The sequence below is a fragment of the Sebastes umbrosus genome, chromosome 15, assembly GCF_015220745.1.
Source record: "Sebastes umbrosus isolate fSebUmb1 chromosome 15, fSebUmb1.pri, whole genome shotgun sequence".
NCBI lineage: Eukaryota > Metazoa > Chordata > Actinopteri > Perciformes > Sebastidae > Sebastes > Sebastes umbrosus.
The window spans coordinates 30663476-30681899 of record NC_051283.1 but is presented as its reverse complement, the minus strand read 5'-3'; the positions used below and the strand labels follow the sequence as shown (position 1 = coordinate 30681899).

The following is an 18424-nucleotide window of genomic DNA, read 5'->3' as shown; positions in this document are numbered from 1 at the left end:
AATGTGATCTAGCTCTGCTGGCTTCCACAAACCTGAATTCTACATTTTGCTGAGAGACTGATGACGAAACAAATATCCTGCTCTCCTATTGGTCAATGCGGGTTTTTAGAGCCATTTTTTTTTTATTCTAGATGAATATGGCGGAGTGTTGTGTTTTTGTATTTTGATTAACTTTTTAAGTTACAAAAAAACACAGGACTGGCCAAATATATTTAATCATAATTTCGCATAGATTTAGTGCTATTTAGCATCTTATTTTCAGAGGACATTCAGGACAACAATGAAGTAGTTTTTAAACTCTTTCACTTTCGAATTCCTCGTCACGCACAAGGAAATTATCCTCCTCGCTTTGTCAGATCGCCTTCGTCGTTTTTGGAACCCCTGAACTATAGTATAGTTATAGTATATACTGAGTATACTACCGAGTATAGTTTGACACATAATGGCTCTCTTCCAAGTCACTGGTTTTAAGCCTTATGCTGAACTCCGTGGGCAGATTCTTCCAGCAGGACAGACGCACCTCGTCGACCGAACGAACCACTACAATTTCGGGACCAAAACTCAAGAATTTGCAGTGCCTGTGGGTGTAGACGTGAGTATCATTTTCATCAAGTTTTGGTAAGAAAGTAATTCTCTGAATGTGATCTGGTAAACCAGCTGCTGCGTGCGTAAAAGCGTCCAGACGCGCTTTGGATCGATCTCTTTTACGCGTCTGTGACTTTCAGCTTGTGGTGCAGCTTTGCGTCTCATATAATGCTTTTACCTTCACTATCACGAGTTATTGTCAAAGAATATTAGATTGTGATTGATATTGCACTCTCGTGTTCTCTTACACACACACACACACATACACTTATAGTGCCATTACGCATCATGTGTCCACTCTGCTTTCATTTTAGCCCTCAGGGTTTCTCAAATCCTGCAACCGTGACGGAGGTGTGTGCATAGACCTGAACCACGGCACGACCACCCTGGCCTTCAAGTTCAGACATGGAGTCATCGTGGCTGTGGACTCCAGAGCCTCAGCTGGCCGTTACTTAGGTGAATAGACAACACATTATTACTTCTCTCTTCCAGACCTGGAAAATGTTAGAAAAGATGGATGGAACTGCACAACATGTTTGGAAATGTGTGGGACAAGTAGATTGTGCAAACACATAGCTCATATCATTCCTCATAGTCTTATCTGTAAAGATAAGGAAGGAGTGACATGACCCAGTCAGTCTTATTGCCCAGCTACCATCAATATACTGTACATCATTAAATCAGACTCTAGTCAGCTCAAGCAACAAAAGGTCCCAAAGAGGAGTGGACATTTGAAATGTAACATTTAGGGACCATGATGGTCACAAAATGTAACACGTGTAATCAAGGTGCTGCTACACTGGGATACTCTATGCTGCTTCAATGCTGTAATCTTGCTCACTAAATGTCTCCTTTCCCCCAAATGTATCGCGGCTCTGCAGCGTCCAACGATGTCAACAAGGTCATCGAGATCAACCCCTACCTGCTGGGCACCATGTCGGGCAGCGCTGCGGACTGCCAGTACTGGGAGAGACTCCTGGCCAAAGAGTGCAGGTCTGTCATGCAGTGTTTTCAACATTGGTCTGTCAGTCCCTTTTTATCACTTAGAGCTGAAGTAGGCGAGATTGGAGCTAATATGATTATATACAAAAACATGTATTTTAGTGTTAATCTGAGGAGCAAAACCTGACATTTAGCAAATCGGACAGCACAAAGACAGCAAATTCCAGTATAGAATATGCATTTTATGCAAAATAAATGATGACTTACGTTGACCTTTTTGTATTAAATGAAAGAGAAATGTGCCCCGATATAGAATTGATCATTGCTAACCTGCACCACCTGCATCACTGATTTGATTTTATCCATCCAGGCTGTACAGGCTGAGGAACAACCACAGGATCTCTGTGGCTGCTGCCTCCAAGCTGCTGTGTAACATGATGGTGGGTTACAGAGGCATGGGCCTCTCTGTGGGGAGCATGATCTGCGGATGGGACAAAGAGGTAAACTGTGGATGTGAATAGAGATGTCCTCACTGTGGTAGTAGAGGATGGTGATGTTGTGGTTTGCAGTGCAGGTCAGGGGAGTGTAGGGGGTGGAGCGGGAGGCTTACTGTAATCTGGATGTTTTCTGTTCCTGTTAACATTATAAAAAAGGGCTACATTATCATTATTTCTATTTACTATTAATGACACTTAAAGCTGCAGTAGGTAGAAACGGAGCAAATATGATTAATAAATAAAACGGTCACTATATCCTGACAGCAGTGCATGAGACAGGTAATCTGAAAATAATCATGTACCTCCGGTGTCCTCCGGTGCTAGATGTTCTCAAGCCTGAAAACAGAGCCATGAGGAGGAGCAGAAGTCTAGTTTTCTCTCAGAACACTTGAATTATAATATGCTGAAAGGTTATTATGGAATTTTTGCCCAATTATGCCAAAAATATACTGACTACTGAAGATTTAAAGTATACTTTCTTTAAGAAAACATTACCAAACAAAACATTACCCAAAACGTACGTTATTATTGTCTCGCCTCTATTTGGAACTTAGTATACTAACTTAAAGGGACTGTTTGTAACTTCTTACACGTATAAACATATGCGCGCTCACATGTGTGTCTCCGCTGTTCAGACAAGACTCCAACACAAACTCCAGTGAAGCACCAAAACCTCTTGGTTGTATCTAGTGAAGCTCGTCTGTTAAACAGTGTTGGCCGCGGTCGGAGGACGCGGGGGAGACCGTAGCTTTGGTCTCCAGGACCGGAGTCTCTGCTGTACTCTGCTCCGCTGCCTGCCTTCACTCAGCTCGCTCCACCTCTCACGTGCATGCGTGCACACTACACACTGCAGAACGTCTGATGTGACGTGTGTCGCCTCACTGTTTTGAGCGATTTTTGTTCATGTCTATTTAGAGCGAGCAAGCGCGAGCCCGACGCTGACTTTCGTTGACTTAACGGCCACAGGTGTCGCTGTTAACAAGCATTTCTGATTCTTACCAACAGTCCCTTTAATCTAGTAGTCTGGTAAAATAATGTAAGTTAAAATGATCATTTCCCTGCAGACTATACTGATTAATGACCCAAACTGTGCTCTCCAGGGTCCTGGGCTGTACTATGTGGATGACAACGGGACGCGTCTGTCTGGCCGTATGTTCTCTACCGGCTGTGGCAACAGTTACGCCTACGGCGTGGTGGACAGCGGTTACCGGGAGGACATGACGGTGGAGGAGGCGTACGAACTGGGCCGTCGGGGCATCGCTCACGCCACGCACAGGGACGCCTACTCTGGAGGGTCGGTCAACAGTGAGTATACTCTGAGAATGCTCCTCGGCTTTGTTTTTTGATTTAGCATTTAAGCATATCTTTTATCTCTGTTTGGCCGCTCCATCGGTATGGTTACAGTGGGTCAGTCCGTCCTCTTTGGTCCAGACTGACATCTTAACAACTATTGGATGGATCGCCATGAAATGTTGTACAGACATTCATGGTCCCCATAGGATGAATCCTCGAGCTCCACTGTGAGGTTCACATTTTGGTTTTCAGTTAAATATCTCAACATCTGGGCGGCTGGTTAGCTCAGTCGGTAGAACGAGTGCCCATGTATCGCCAAGGCTTAGTCTTAGCAGCGGTGGACCCGGGTTCGAATCCAGTCTGTGGTCCTTTCCGCATGTCATTTCTCTCTCTCCCCCTTTCCAACACTCTATCCACTGTCCTATCAATAAATGCTTAAAAATGCCCCCAAAAAATAACTTTAAAAAAAAAAAAAATATCTCAACATCTTTTAGGATGGACTACGATGACATTTGGTTCAGACATTCATGTCCCCGTCAGGATGAATCATCACTTTGGTGATTCTCTGACTTTTCATCCGTCACCATCATCAAACCTTCAAAACTAATGACATTCCCATCATCCTCAACTGCTCTTTCACTAGCAAGGACCACACCATCAACAAGACGAGCTTAACGATTTATTAAAGAAAGACGTGACTGATGTGTAAGACTTAAACTGCCTGTAGCTCATCCGCTTTGACGAATGCGTTGTGGGGAAGCTTCGACAGGGAATCAGCCGTAGCACCCAGACACGACGAAGCATAGACTGAATGTTGTACAGTCATGAAATGTATAACGCTGGAGTATTAGGGCCACATTGAGGGAAAAAATAAATCGGAGAGAATAAAGTCATAATATTACCAGAATAAAGTCATGCGTTTACGAGAAAAAAAATTGTAAAATAATGAGAATAAAGTCAGAAGTTGAAGAGAAAAAAGGCGTAGTATTATGAGAATAACGTCATAATATTATAAAGTCGTAGTTTTATGTGTTATTTTAGAGGGGAAATAGAGCAGCCTGTGTGAAAATGAGGAACGTGGAGCATCTTGTGAAGTTCTACTTTAGTTTAGGTTTCACAATAACCAAATACTTCATATTTTGGCTCATCAGCAGCACATTATCATCAGGATCAGGACCTGGAAAAGATTGAGCAAGAAACTGTCCTCCAGCACGGACCTGCTGGAGGAAACTGACTCTTTTGAGGAAGAGGAAATTACTTTTTTCTCTTAAAGTTATGACTTTATTCTCATTAAATTACAGCTTTTTTTCCCGTAATATTATGACTTTATTCTTGAAATGTGGCCCTAATACTCCGTCGTACTGTGAGCACTTGAAAAGGGTAAATTGTCATTTTTGTCTTTATGTATTTATGTGTACATTTGTGTGAATATGTGTGAACATGTTTACTCATCTGTGTGTGTGTGTGTGTGTGTGTGTGTCTAGTGTACCACATGCAGGAGGACGGCTGGATAAAGGTGTGTAAGGATGACGTATCAGAGTTGATCCACCGCTACAGGAAGGGAATGTTCTGAGTTTGACCCCTGAACCCAGATCAACCTCAGCACTCGACCCAATAAAGCGCTTGTTTCCAAGATGATGCAACGTTTTTCAATACATTTATTTTAAAGATATATTGGAATAGTTGATTTTAGAAATGAATGACCCCACTTTGTCTCCCAGCAGAGTGTGTGGTCCATTTCTGATTTTGGATCAATGAAATATCAGAACATGAAATGCTAAAGACCCGTTTCTTTCCGGGACAGACGAACCTAAACTTTGTAGAATCAAACTGTTATTAGATCGTTAACATCTTTGTTTGGTTATTGTTCTTTAAATATGATGTAATGCAGGTAACTGTGTATGTTGATTCTTACATGGTTCCGTGTATTGTTTTGTGGTTTTGTTAAAACAATCTCAGCAACACAACACACAGCTCCAAATAAAGACGTTTGTTCAGCCCACTGCTCTGTCCTGTAATGATTAACCTGAACTGATACGTCCTGCTGCTGTTTGATATAAAGTGGACAGGATTCATGATGATGATGCAGCATGCTGTATGATATATGTAGTAAAAACATGTTGACATGTGGGTGTTAAATATAAATAATATTCCTTGTTTACTGTCAACCACATAGTTATTCTATATGATCGTGTCATCACATTTTCAACGTGAGGTAGATCTATGTGTTTTTTTTATATATCTTATTTTTATATTTATGGGAGAAACATTCTCGATGCATCGTCTGATCGTTACAGACTTTGTTTTTATCATCGCTGGGCGTCTGGTGAAATGTGACTGCAAACATACAGGAAGTGCCAAACCTCATTTCCATGACTAAACCTGTTGGGGGAGATTTCTAAAGCTGTCGTATTTCTGATAACTGATGTTACAGTATCCTACTAACATATCCATATTAATACTGAACTGTGTTATATCACTTCAGTATATTTAAGTATGGTTTAATATATAATTTATAGTTTAAAGTATAATACAGGTAGGTAATGCAACACAAAAAAATAGAAATTTTGACAAAATAGCTCATCTGTTTCCGTGCAGAACTCAGCCACACAGGTTTTACCCATGGAGGTATATAAGTATAAGTACTTCATCTGTTTGTGAAGTTAACCTGTGGAGGTCACAGAGGGCTAGCAGTTAATGATATGACTTTAAAAAAAGAATATGTAAAAACCAAAGGCTGCACAAAATGTTGTTGTCACAGCTATATTAATGACATAAAGTATGTAATTGGGGTATTTATTACTGTAGGTACAGTATAACCTGCAGTACATTACATCTAGTTAGAAAGATACTGAGGAGCCACAGAATTTCCTGACTGTTGTAATGTCATCAGTTGCCGGGCAGATTTCAGTGCAACAGGTTTTTACAGGGGAATACCAGAGCAGCGTGCAGCCGGAAGAATAGCTGAGTGGAGTGGATCTGCCAAGTCTATCAATAAAAGAATATATACTGTATATATACAGTATATACTGTATTTATATATATACATACAAATAACATGTTAAGACCTTTCTTATTAGAGAAAGCAGAAAACCACACAAGAGAGAGAGAGAGAATGTAAAAGGTGGTCAAACTAAATCATCCCATTTGTTTTCTTGTCATGTGAAAAGTGAAATCCTCCTTCCTCTTCCTGCTCTTTAGTTTAACATCTACAGGTCAGAGACACGTTCATTTAGTCTCTGTGACTATATAGTGAATACTATTCAGATAAGTGTAGCTACAATCAGCCACTGGAATCACACAAAGACACATTCATTTGTAATATTGGCCAATTTATTGAAAAGCAAAACAGTACAAAAGGAGTAAAATAGCAGAGCAACTTCATTTACGTTCATCTAGTTCACCCAGGGGTCAGCAACCTTTACTATCAAAGGAAACACAGACTGTTAAGTCTAATGCAGTGAGGACACAAGTCCAAAAGAGACGCAGGACATTTGGCTGGAAGCTCCTGCTGGAATATATTCAGCAAATGCAGTGAGCTTCTTCTGAAAATGTCTTTCAATATTACTGTTTTATTGTTGAATCTGTCCGCGCACTATTAAATTACTCAGAGACTTTTCTTCTTTGGGATTTGGAATCGACAGCGAGCCTATTGAACTATTAAGGTTCAGCAAAATTAGAGGATAAGGCGCCGGGCTGAAGACATACATACATAGGCTATGACGCACGTTTTAGTTGATTGAAGTGATGACAATTTTATTCAGTGTATAGGCTACATATTTATTTATTTTTACAATTAGAGAATGTAAGACACACTTTAGGTCTACAACAATGATGTTAAAAAATATTAATTTCCATATATATATTTTTGTTGTCAAAGCCACTGGAGAGGGGCTAAAGAGCCGCAGGTTGCTGACCGCTGACTTAACCCAACACAAGACGTGATTTTGAGCATCGCTGTTTATATTTAAAAGAACATTTCTATCAGTGTGCTGAGAAGCTTCAAACATCCCACAACCCTTTAGAAGCTCAGCTAACATTACAATATATTAATGTGTCAAAACAGATTAAAAGATATTATGAAACAACAACACACTCCTGATTAATTAAGAAAAACCTCAAACACATGGATTATTATTTGCTTTGGAAAAACAAGATCTTCAAAATGTATCAGTTTTTAAAGGGACTGTTTGTAACTTCTTACACGGATAAATCATTGAGGGTCGGTGTCCCATGTGCGCTCGCGTGTGTCTACGCTGTTCAGAATCAGACGCCAACACAAACTACACGGAGTTGTATCGAGTGAAGCCCGTCTGTTAAACCGTGTTGGCCGCGGTCGGAGGACGCGGGGGAGACCGTAGCTTTGGTCTCCAGGACCGGAGTCTCTGCTCCTCTGCTCCTCTGCTCCTCTGCTCCTCTGCCTGCCTTCACTCACACAACGCGCTCGTTCTCTCTCTCTCGCTCCACCTCTCACGTGCATGCTGCTCACTCCACACTGCAGAAGAGTTAGTTTAGCTCTGAGAATATCTAGTGAATGTTCAGTGGACGTTTGTGCAGAAATAACTGCTGCAGCTCCTCCAGACCAACAGAGGTTTCCCGTGTCTTGTGAAGTGACGGGGCTCCGCAGAGAGAAACGTTATCGTCTCCGACCAAAACTCCGGCGTCTCCCCTGTTCCCTCCGGCCGCGGAGTTGTTAGCTGACGTGTGTCGCCTCACTGTTTTGAGCGATGCTCATTCATGTCTATGTAGAGCAAACGTGAGCAAAAGGGCGCGGACTTTCGTTGACTTAACGGCCACAGGTGAAGCTGTTAACAAGACATTTCTGATTCTTACAAACAGTCCCTTTAAAGAAATAATCAAACAAACTATTTACACAACTGGATAATAAATGTTGAACTGATGTTTCTATTGTGTGTGTGTGTGTGTGTGTGTGTGTGTGTGTGTGTGTGTGTGTGTGCATAGGGGATCATCACTGGATGCTGCTGATTGATTAGCAGTATTGACTATCTGTTATCTCAAGGTATATATCATCATATTGACAGACCCGAGTGTACGTGGATGTGTGTGTGTGTCTATCATAGAAATATTTCTATGGTGTCTATATCTGTAAATTAACGTTTGTGTTACCACTAAGCAGAAAACCCCAACAGCAGAAGCATCAAACTGTAACTATGGTGGATTTATTGTTTAGTCTTTATTATGTATGAAGAGTTCTGTGATGCTTTCATTGTTTTACTTCTCTCCAAAAATAATCATCCTCATTTGATTTACCAACATTTAAACTAATATTTGATCAGAGGAAATTACACTTTTTTTTAACTAAATGATCCAAATAATTTAATGTCACCATTTATGTTTGATAATATTTGTAATTTTGTTCTAATTTCTTTGTATTCCAATCAACTACAAATAAATTCCCAACCCTGATTACACCAGTTTATGATATGAATGAAGAATAACCAATGAATTCCCAGTTTAGGGAGGAGAATGTGGCACCGCTCCTTGATCCAGTGCAGAATGTATCCATAAACCTAAAGAGGCAGAAAGAAAATAAAAATATATAAAATAGAAAACAAAACTATTTACCATAAATGTTTGGAGAGTTCAGTTCAACAAAAGCACATATTTACAGCCTCATGTAGACCTCAGATATCCATGATTCAGTCATTGAAGTGTTAACATGTTGTTAGTATAAATCGTTTATTTTAATTTGGTTCGACACCATTTTAATAAATTGGTGTCTCTGTTTTTCTAAAGGTTAATATTTGAGTTTTTAATCTACAGACAGTTTATCTGAGCTGCTGATGTGAAGCTTTCTGAAAGCATCTCCGTCTTTCTCTTAATAATCTCACTTCACGTCATATTAAACAGTTTCACCTTCGTTGTGGAGAAACTCAAAGATGTTCTTTCCAGCTACAACGTGTCACAGAAGTTTTACAGCGGATAAAGAAACAATCACAGAAGCTCCTTCTGCACATACTTTAAGGCAGCTTTGTTTAACAACAGGTGTGAATGCTTGATGTCCCATATGAAGCAACTCACTGTGTGCAGGCTGGTGTGTTCATCATTTAGGATCCTGGATTCAGTTCCTCCAAGACATCAGCGTTGTTTACAGCTGTAAGGTCAGAAACACATTGTTAGCCCTCAGCAAACACTGCAGGAAGAAGTCCTTCAGCACAAAATACACTAACTCGTTTTAATCTACAGAGATTCAGCTCAGAGGAAATAGAATAAAAACAAGTTGTACTTACGAGATGGAGGGCGTTTGGCTGAAATAAAAAGACAAGACTAATTATTGATGTTGTCACAGTTGAAGATGTCAGACTTTGTCTCCTTTAATGTTTCCAGTGATGACCCGCTCTTCTACTCACTCAAACTCATCAATAAATCCCTTCTACCTTTTGTTTGACATCATTTATCTTCCATCACCTCTCCCTTACATCATCATGCTATAGTCATATTATCATCAAACTGTGGCTCTGAGCCTTACAGCACTGACTGCTGGTTCAAACACATTTAGATGTGCTGGGAAGTGAAATTAGTTTGGATAAAAGCATCAACTTAAAAGTCTAAAATCAAAACAGAGAGGAAAAGACATGAGACGATGTTTCTGTTTGGGTTTCTCACCGTTCTTCTTTCTATAAATGACGACTCCACAAATCATCCCAGCGATGAGGACGAGACCAAGAACAACCACTGCAGCGATGATGCCAGTGGGCTTCCCTGTTGAGCACAAAACAACAACAAATAGTCACAACCTGAACACATGAAGCAGGCGCCTCTAATCTCTGAACTGTGGCTACACATTAAAACAGTTACACAAGGCTTTATAGCATCTAAAATCTAAAATTAATTTACAAAGGTGACAGTGAACTAAATGTGTGTTTGCCATCTCCATCACTCCTGATCTCAGTCTCACCTCCGTTGCTCCTGACTTTGTCCAGTTTGGTGACGAGGTCGTCCTTCACACCAGAGAGCTGAAACACACAGTCGTACCTCGTCCGATCTTCAGCTGATGAAAGTTTCAGGTCAGCACTCATCTGGAAGGTTCCATCGTGGTTGGGGAGGATCTCTCCGAGGTCCACGTCTTCATGAAGGTCCTCTCCATCTTTCCTCCAGAACAGTGTGGCTCTGTCAGGGTAGAAACCTGTAGCGTGGCAGCTGACTGGAGAGGAGGGAGTCTTCTGGAGGAGAGACACTGAGGGAAGCTCTGGAGAGTAAAGACAACAGTATTATTATTTACTGCATATTAATATTAGCATTCCTGTTTGATGGGTTTTAAATGCCTTCGTAACACATAGGGGAGAGCGGGGTCGGTTGGGACAGGGGGACAGTAGGGACAGAGACTTTTTAAATATAAGGTGTTAATATTTAGACTGCATTTATTCAGTTTAAATGATATTTGTTTAGTCCAGAACAAGATGTCCCAACCGTCCCGGGGAGGCAGAATTTTGTCAAAATGCTCTCCTTGTACATTTATCTAAATTGTGTCTTTCATGTTCGGGTTTAGCTCTAAAGAAAACTTGATATAAATTGTTAGCAGACACCTGTATCTGTTCAGGGATCAAACTATTCTCATTACTGGTCAAGTAGTCTGTGAGCAATGGGACGTTATTTGGTGTCGATACCAAAGTGTGAGAGAGGTGAGAGGAAATGAAAGAAAGAGAAATGTGTGTAAAGAGAGACGCAGTGGGTCTCTGTATGTTGGTGACATGTACTGTAATGTTACTGTTGCTTAGAAACAGAGGAGACATATGAAGATTGTTCAGGTCATGTGATTCTACCTGTTCTCAGCAGAACGCTCCTCCCATAGTTCACATACTTCTTCAGCCACTCAGGACAAATCTGGGTGAGGTAGTGTTTTTGCCCTGCTATCAAAGCTTTGTCATTATCCCACTTGTGTTTGGTGATGACAGCCTGTTGTTTTGGAGCGACCCATGTCTCTGTCTTCAGGTCAAATGATAAGAAGTCTTCTCCATTATAACCATGCTGATCATAACCTTTAACCTCATCAGTCACATCGTCCCATTCACAGCCGTACATCCACTGGAAAATGTGGACATCTGAGAGAGAGAGACAGAGACGGCATTAAACCAGAGTGAGATCACAGCCCAGTCATCTATTATCAGTTGATATCACATCTTTACCACAGAGACACACTGATCCACAGACACCAAGACAGAGGATCTACACCTCCTGCTGTTATTGGCTCCATGAAAGACACTTACAGCCAATCATCATGTGGACAGTGTGGACGTCTTGGAGAGAGACAGAGAGGCAGAGACTGCTGGGAAACAGAGTGACATCCTAACACAGTTCAGATCCTCTTTTTACCACAGAGACACAGTGCCTCCACTGAGACCAACAGTTTCTCTCCACTGCTGAAGGTGCTGTGGCTTCATGTGAGCTGCAGGAACAGAGTCCTGACTAGCACAGGGGTTCTCAACTAGTGTGCCGCGGCACACCGGTGTGCCGCAGAGCGCCATCTAGTGCCGCGGAGGCAGTGGTACAGTGGTTACACTGCGCATGTGTTATACCCAATACAAGACCCGTGTCCGCCCGTGTCTCAGCCTCCTTCAATAGGCTTTGGTTTTGCAGCAGCTGGCATCTTACCTCCTTTAGGTTTTACCTGTTCACTTTGCTAAATAATAATACAAAAATAATCTAGTACCACTGCCTCCGCGGCACTAGATGGCGCTATTGGGTTCATGATCTCGATACGATACAATATTATAACGCGCTGTTAGCTGCAGAGCTAACACGCTGTGCTTGTGTAAACAGCAGCGGTGGATGAGAGACAGCAGACAGAGCAGATTGAAACGTTGCTTTCCTCCATGTTTAACCATTTCATCGTGTTTATGCTTGTTGAACAGGTGTAATAACGGATCTTTGTAATGTTCCTCTATCAGCTGTGGGTTGTAAAACTGTTGTGATAAACAGGTTCCTGCAGCAGAGTTCTTATGGACCAACTCACTGTGGGCAGTTCAGTAGACTGATTCTGATCTAATCTAGTGGAGACAAAGGGTTCATCATCTCTGCTGGTTATTATGGGATGGACAGAAACACTGTGTGTGTGGTAACATCTGTTCACTAAAATACAGGATGAAAATATAAACAACATTTTATCAGTAGAAAGTGAAACATGAACAAACCTCCAGTTTGGTTGAAGCGCTGCTTTGCAACTTCAAGGTTGGATTTGAAGACCTGCTGGTGACCCTTACAGGTCTCAGTCTGTCTCTCCCAGTACTGAGGATCCTTCTCTGCTGCCTTGTTCATCCAGTCCTGTTTGGGTTCTGCTCTCCTGGTGTTACTGTCACAGTTATCTATCTGAAGTTCATCAACCAACCCAACAATCACAAACTCTGGGAAGTTTGGGACTCCAGTAGACGCAGTGTAGAAATACTTCAGAGAGTGAGTCACTGGAAGAGAAAGTTAACGTCATGATTTCAGTTTTTATATCATACTTTTATAAATCACTGAACAACGTTATTTCTCTGAACACAGAATCAAAAAGAACTACAAGACATCCTAATAATCTCTGTGTAGTCAATAAATATATAAATATATTTAGTTCCAGACACTCTTTAATATTTCTGATGATTTAGTCTTGGAAACTGTTTTAATTCTGAAATAAAATATAAAAGGAGTCTCATATTTAGGTCATACAGTTGTGTAGCTGACATTCATTGATAGAAAGCAGTTTGTAAAAGCAGACATCATTTATTGATTTATTTGTATCTAGTGCTGGATATCTCAATGTGAAGAGAAAGTCCAGTTTAGTTTCCAGTTAGTGGAGTCATTTATTCTTCAGGATGCATCATTAGTAGTTCACACTCCTCATTATCACATTAGTTTGAAGTCTGAAATCACAAACCTCTGACCAAAACAGAAACGCTGCATGTGATTCATATTTCATCTTCTATATTCAACACATTCAATGTCCTCTACTGTTCTCTACTATCCGCTGCTGTCCCCTGCTGTCCCCTGCTGTTCTCTACTATCCGCTGCTGTCCCCTGCTGTCCCCTGCTGTCTTCTACTGTCCTCTGCTGTCTACTACTGTCCTCTGCTGTCCTCCGCTGTCCTCCACTGTCCTCTACTGTCCTCCACTGTCCTGTCCTCTACTGTCCTCTACTGTCCTCTACTGTCCTCTGCTGTCCCCTACTGTCCTCTACTGTCCCCTACTGTCCTCTACTGTCCCCTACTGTCCTCCACTGTCCCCTACTGTCCTCTGCTGTCCTCTACTGTCCCCTACTGTCCCCTACTGTCCTCTACTGTCCTCCACTGTCATGTCCTCTACTGTCCTCTACTGTCCTCCACTGTCATGTCCTCTACTGTCCTCCGCTGTCCTCCGCTGTCCTCTGCTGTCCTCTACTGTCCTCTGCTGTCTACTACTGTCCTCTGCTGTCCTCTGCTGTCCTCTAATGTCCTCTGCTGTCATCTGCTGTCCTCTGCTGTCTACTACTGTCCTCTCCTGTCCTCTACTGTCCTCTGCTGTCCTCTGCTGTCCCCTACTGTCCCCTACTGTCCTCTACTGTCCCCTACTGTCCCCTACTGTCCTCTACTGTCCTCTACTGTCCTCTACTGTCCCCTACTGTCCTCTACTGTCCTCTACTCTACTGTCCCCTACTGTCCTCTACTGTCCCCTACTGTCCTCTACTGTCCTCTGTAACAAATCTGTCCAAGAATAAATGTGATTCTGTTAATACATCAAATCCTTAAACAGCATCGCCCGACCGATGCTGGATTTTTGAGGCCGACACTGATATCAATATTCAACATATGGGCCGACAGTATTTTGAATAGAGACACAGAACATAAACAGACAAACTTGATACAGATTCCTTAGTTGTTGTTGTTTTGTGACCAGTAGAACTCAGTGGGACATTTCACAGTTTACAAATGAACTGGTGCTCTCTGGAGGACAAACTATGTGATGGAGACACTGTTTATGAATGAGCTCAAACTCAGTTTGGCATTTCTGCACTTCAGTTTCTTGTTACTTATCAGCCGATATATACACCGATACCATATATCTGCAATAAGCTGATATCAGCAAATAATATGGAGGTGTGATTTATCAGTGTAGCTCTACTAAACAGCATGATATAGTACAGTCAATGGAACTATCAGTGTGATGTCATCTGACCCAACCAACACAACTCAGTATGGAGGTACTACGTTAAAGCATTATTAGATAGAATAATATACTATATGAAATATTATATCACTGAAGACAATAAATACATGATGATATGAATGTTCAGTAGGCTGTTATTGATTATGTGTGTTTTTCTGTGTTGTCTAATTATTCTCTAAATATCATTTATTTATATCTTTTCCTATGCAAAATGTTAAATTAATGAATCTGTATGTATGTTTTATTTTATTAATTATGTGTTTGCTGGCTTTTTTTATTCTTTATTTCTTTATTTATATTTTATTTTTGTTTTATTTATTTATTTGTTTTAGCTTTTGGTTATTTACATTATTTTATGTATTTATTTATTTATTTAAAATCTTAATTTTGAACCATCATTCCCTGTGTAGATATATTATTATACGTCATTTTGTCTAGGCAGTGGGGGGTGAAGAAAAGTAATAAATGCTCTGTGTTAAATATCTGTGAATAATATTATTTTTCTTAAATAAAAAAAATAATGTATATATATATATATATATATAAGTTAATCAAACTATATCAGGTTTTTTAAATGGAATTTTTTTACATTAGTACCAATTCCAAGAGGACAAGAAGCACATTTTTAATTAAACTATGGTGACTAAAGTCCAACACTTTTAGCTGCTACTGGCTGCTAATTGGTAAATGTTGTTTAGACATACAATATGCAAAGCTCCAAAGCAGCTTGTTTCATTATTACTGTGAGCTCTAACAACTTAAAAAGCGACTCTCTTACACCCCCTAGTGCCTGGAGGCATATTACACAAATAAAATACCACAAAGAAATACATGGCTCCTACAAAAATGTACTTCACAATACCATAAAACACAATATAACAGACAATACAAATACACCACCCACTACAGATAATATACAATCATAAAATAAATAAACATGTAAAAAGACAATAAAATGTAAGTATCTAGAACATGGGGTTAAACAACGTGTAAAATAAGATCTAGGTTCAATATATGACTACAATATATTATTATTACCTGATGAAAAATTATGAATGAATGTATCTCAATTATTATAAATAAACTCGTTAATAAAAAAAGACTGATGGTGTTTTCATTTCTGCCTTAAAGTGTTGTTAATGAAGCTCTTCAAAGTGACTTACAGTAAAGTTATTATAACTACTAAACGTGTTTAGTAAATCTTACCTGCGGATGCAGCGTGGCAGAGGCACAGCAGGAAAATAACTTTCCTCATTTTGTTCACATAAAGAAACACCGAGAAGAGAAATTCACCACGATGTTACTCCTCTCCTTCTCCGTCTGCTTCTGGTTCCTTCCAACATGCGCAGCAGCTTCATTCTGACCATTAGAAAACTCCACATTGGCTGTGCGTCATGACTCATCATGAGTTACTAGGTGAGATTGAACAACACAGGTTTTCAGTGGGAAGTGACACTATATATTGACAGAAAAACTACAGAACAGGAGACAAACAGCAGCACATAATGTATATAAAGTCAGAAATATCACTTCATAATATGACAGTTGTGGGACAGGTGTTTGGACACATAAAATGCTTCATACATTTTACTAAAAATTATGTAATTAATGTCATCTGAAGAAAAAAAAACATTATTTTATATATATATATATTATTTTAGAACTCAATAAATAATTTAGTTCAATCTCTTAAAACTGCAGGTGGAATAGAGGTATTTTTTTTAATAAGCACTAATTAAAACAGAAAACAATGATATGAAGGCATTAGGAAGAAATTGATTGATAAAGTCGTGAAAAATTGGAATGATAAAATGAAGCACCTGTGAGATATGACAAACAGGTTAATGTGAGGCTACAACCTTTCAGGAGTAGAATCCCGTCTGTGAGAACAGAGGTCAGATGAGGACAAGTGAAACAGAAACAATGAATGGACCAGAACACTCACACATACAGTCTACACATACAAACTGTGTTTTACCGACCATCACTCTATTTAATACAACACATCAAGGTCATGGCCCTCATATCCAGAGAGCAATGCTTGGGTGTTTTTATGTGCTTTTAACATGCAACTTTTTAAAGAAAAAGATAAATACAACTCATTTCCTTTTGATATATTCACCAGATACAAGGGTTATTTTCCTTTAGGTGCAGTTTCTTGTAGATTTAAAGCCAATTGTTCTCACTTTATGTATGACTTTTCAGTCTCACATCATTGAAGTTTCACTGATGATCATGTTTGATGTTGTTTCTTCAACACCAGAGGAATGTGGCAAAACGAAGAAGACAAGAAGCTGCGATGGCCTGGCAGGGACCAAAATAACAACCATGTTACTGTGTATGCCACAATATGCAGATCATGCTGGATCTCTGTCAAACAACACAGAAACGAAACCTAACAGACTCATCAGGGGATTTACGAGAAATGCTCCAGAGGGTTGTGCTGTTTCTGGCCAGTGGAGGAGCTCTAACCCCGTTACTGAGTCCTGAAAAGGCCTCATAGCATAGAAATCAAATATTGACGCCCACAGCTACAATATTCATATTATTATAGCTACAGTCACAGATGTGTGAGCATATATATGGAATCACAAAAAGACAGACCTTTGGAATATTGGGGATTTTATTGAAAATCAAAACAGTACAAAAGGAGTGAAACAGCAGAGCAACTTCATTCAACGTTCATCTACTTAACCCAACACAAGACGGGATTTTGAGCATCGCTGTTCAATTTCTTTACGTTTATAAAACTAAGAGAGAAATCGTCTCTTGTCCCAAAAATACTAGCAGGAAATATTAACAAGAACATTTCTATCAGTGTGCTGAGAAGCTTCAAACATCCCACAACCCTTTAGAAGCTCAGCTAAACATTACAATATATTAATGTGTCAAAACAGATCAACAGATGTTACAGTATCCTACTAACATATCCATATGTATACTGAACTGTTATATCACTTAATATCACTTTAGTATATTTAAATATGGTTTATTATAGTTTAAAGTATAATACAGGTAGGTAATGCAACACGAACAAATATACATTTTGACAAAATAGCTCATCTGTTTCCGTGCAGAACTCAGACACACAGGTTTTACCCGTGGAGGTATATAAGTGTTAATGAAAATAGGTCAATCATCTATGAGGATCTGTTTGTGAAGTTAACCTTTGGAGGTCACAGAGGGCTAGCAGTTAATGATATGACTTTAAAAAAAAAACATACATAGTATGTATTTGGGGTATTTCATACTGTAGGTACAGTATAACCTACAGCACATTACATCTAGTTAGAAAGATACTGAGGAGCCACAGAATTTCCTGACTGTTGTAATGTCATCAGTTGCCGGGCAGATTTCAGTGCAACAGGTTTTAACAGGGGAAAACCAGTGCAGCGTGCAGCCGGAAGAATAGCTGAGTGGAGTGGATCTGCCAAGTCTATCAATAAATGAATATATACCGTATATATACAGTCTATACTGTATTTATATATATACATACAAATAACATGTTAAGACCTTTCTTATTAGAGGAAGCAGAAAACCACACAAGAGAGAGAGAGAATGTAAAAGGTGGTCAAACTAAATCATCTCATTTGTTTTCTTGTCATGTGAAAAGTAAAATTCTCCCTTCAGTTAAAAAGTTTCAGTTCTGCCTTCAGTTAATGTTAAAAAGCTCGGACCAAGCCAGAACTCTTGGTGTAGTCATGGACTCTGACCTGAGTTTTAACAGCCACATTAAGACAATTACAAAGACAGCCTTCTATCACCTGAAGAATAGAGCAAGAACTAGAGGACTGATGTCTCAGCAGGATTTAGAAAAACTAGTCCATGCATTTATCTTCAGTCGACTTGACGACTGTAACGGCGTCTTTACTGGTCTTCCTAAAATATTCATCAGACGTCTGCAGCTGATTCAGAACGCTGCTGCTAGAGTCCTCACTAAGACCAAGATAGTGGATCACATCAGTC

At 39.9% G+C, this 18424-nt stretch overlaps 2 protein-coding genes across 5 annotated transcripts in view; one reads left to right on the top strand and one right to left on the bottom strand.

Annotated features, from left to right (window-relative positions):
* Positions 1 to 137: 137 nt before the first annotated feature.
* Positions 138 to 18424, top strand: part of psmb8a (proteasome 20S subunit beta 8A) — a 52802-nt gene continuing 34515 nt past the window's right edge. For 2 of the 4 annotated variants that reach the window (XR_005210251.1, XM_037794734.1), the window contains exons 1-4: positions 138 to 592; positions 900 to 1041; positions 1467 to 1578; positions 1898 to 2027. Coding sequence is in view for 3 of the 4 variants with exons in the window: in XM_037794734.1 (XP_037650662.1) it covers positions 443 to 592; positions 900 to 1041; positions 1467 to 1578; positions 1898 to 2027 (534 nt within the window). In the remaining variant the exon portion in view is untranslated. Of the gene's footprint in view, positions 593 to 899; positions 1042 to 1466; positions 1579 to 1897; positions 2028 to 3124; positions 3330 to 4801; positions 5320 to 18424 lie in introns of those variants that run through there. The other 2 variants (XM_037794732.1, XM_037794733.1) reach the window with 2 other exon arrangements.
* On the bottom strand, positions 8716 to 15801 carry LOC119503126 (H-2 class I histocompatibility antigen, K-K alpha chain-like). Its single transcript, XM_037794722.1, has 8 exons — positions 15662 to 15801; positions 12470 to 12736; positions 11102 to 11380; positions 10237 to 10527; positions 9945 to 10040; positions 9569 to 9586; positions 9360 to 9432; positions 8716 to 8848 (listed from the first exon to the last, which is right to left on the bottom strand). Exons 1-7 carry the CDS (start codon positions 15708 to 15710, stop codon positions 9386 to 9388), a joined length of 1047 nt encoding a protein of 348 aa, XP_037650650.1. The 5' UTR covers positions 15711 to 15801; the 3' UTR covers positions 8716 to 8848; positions 9360 to 9385.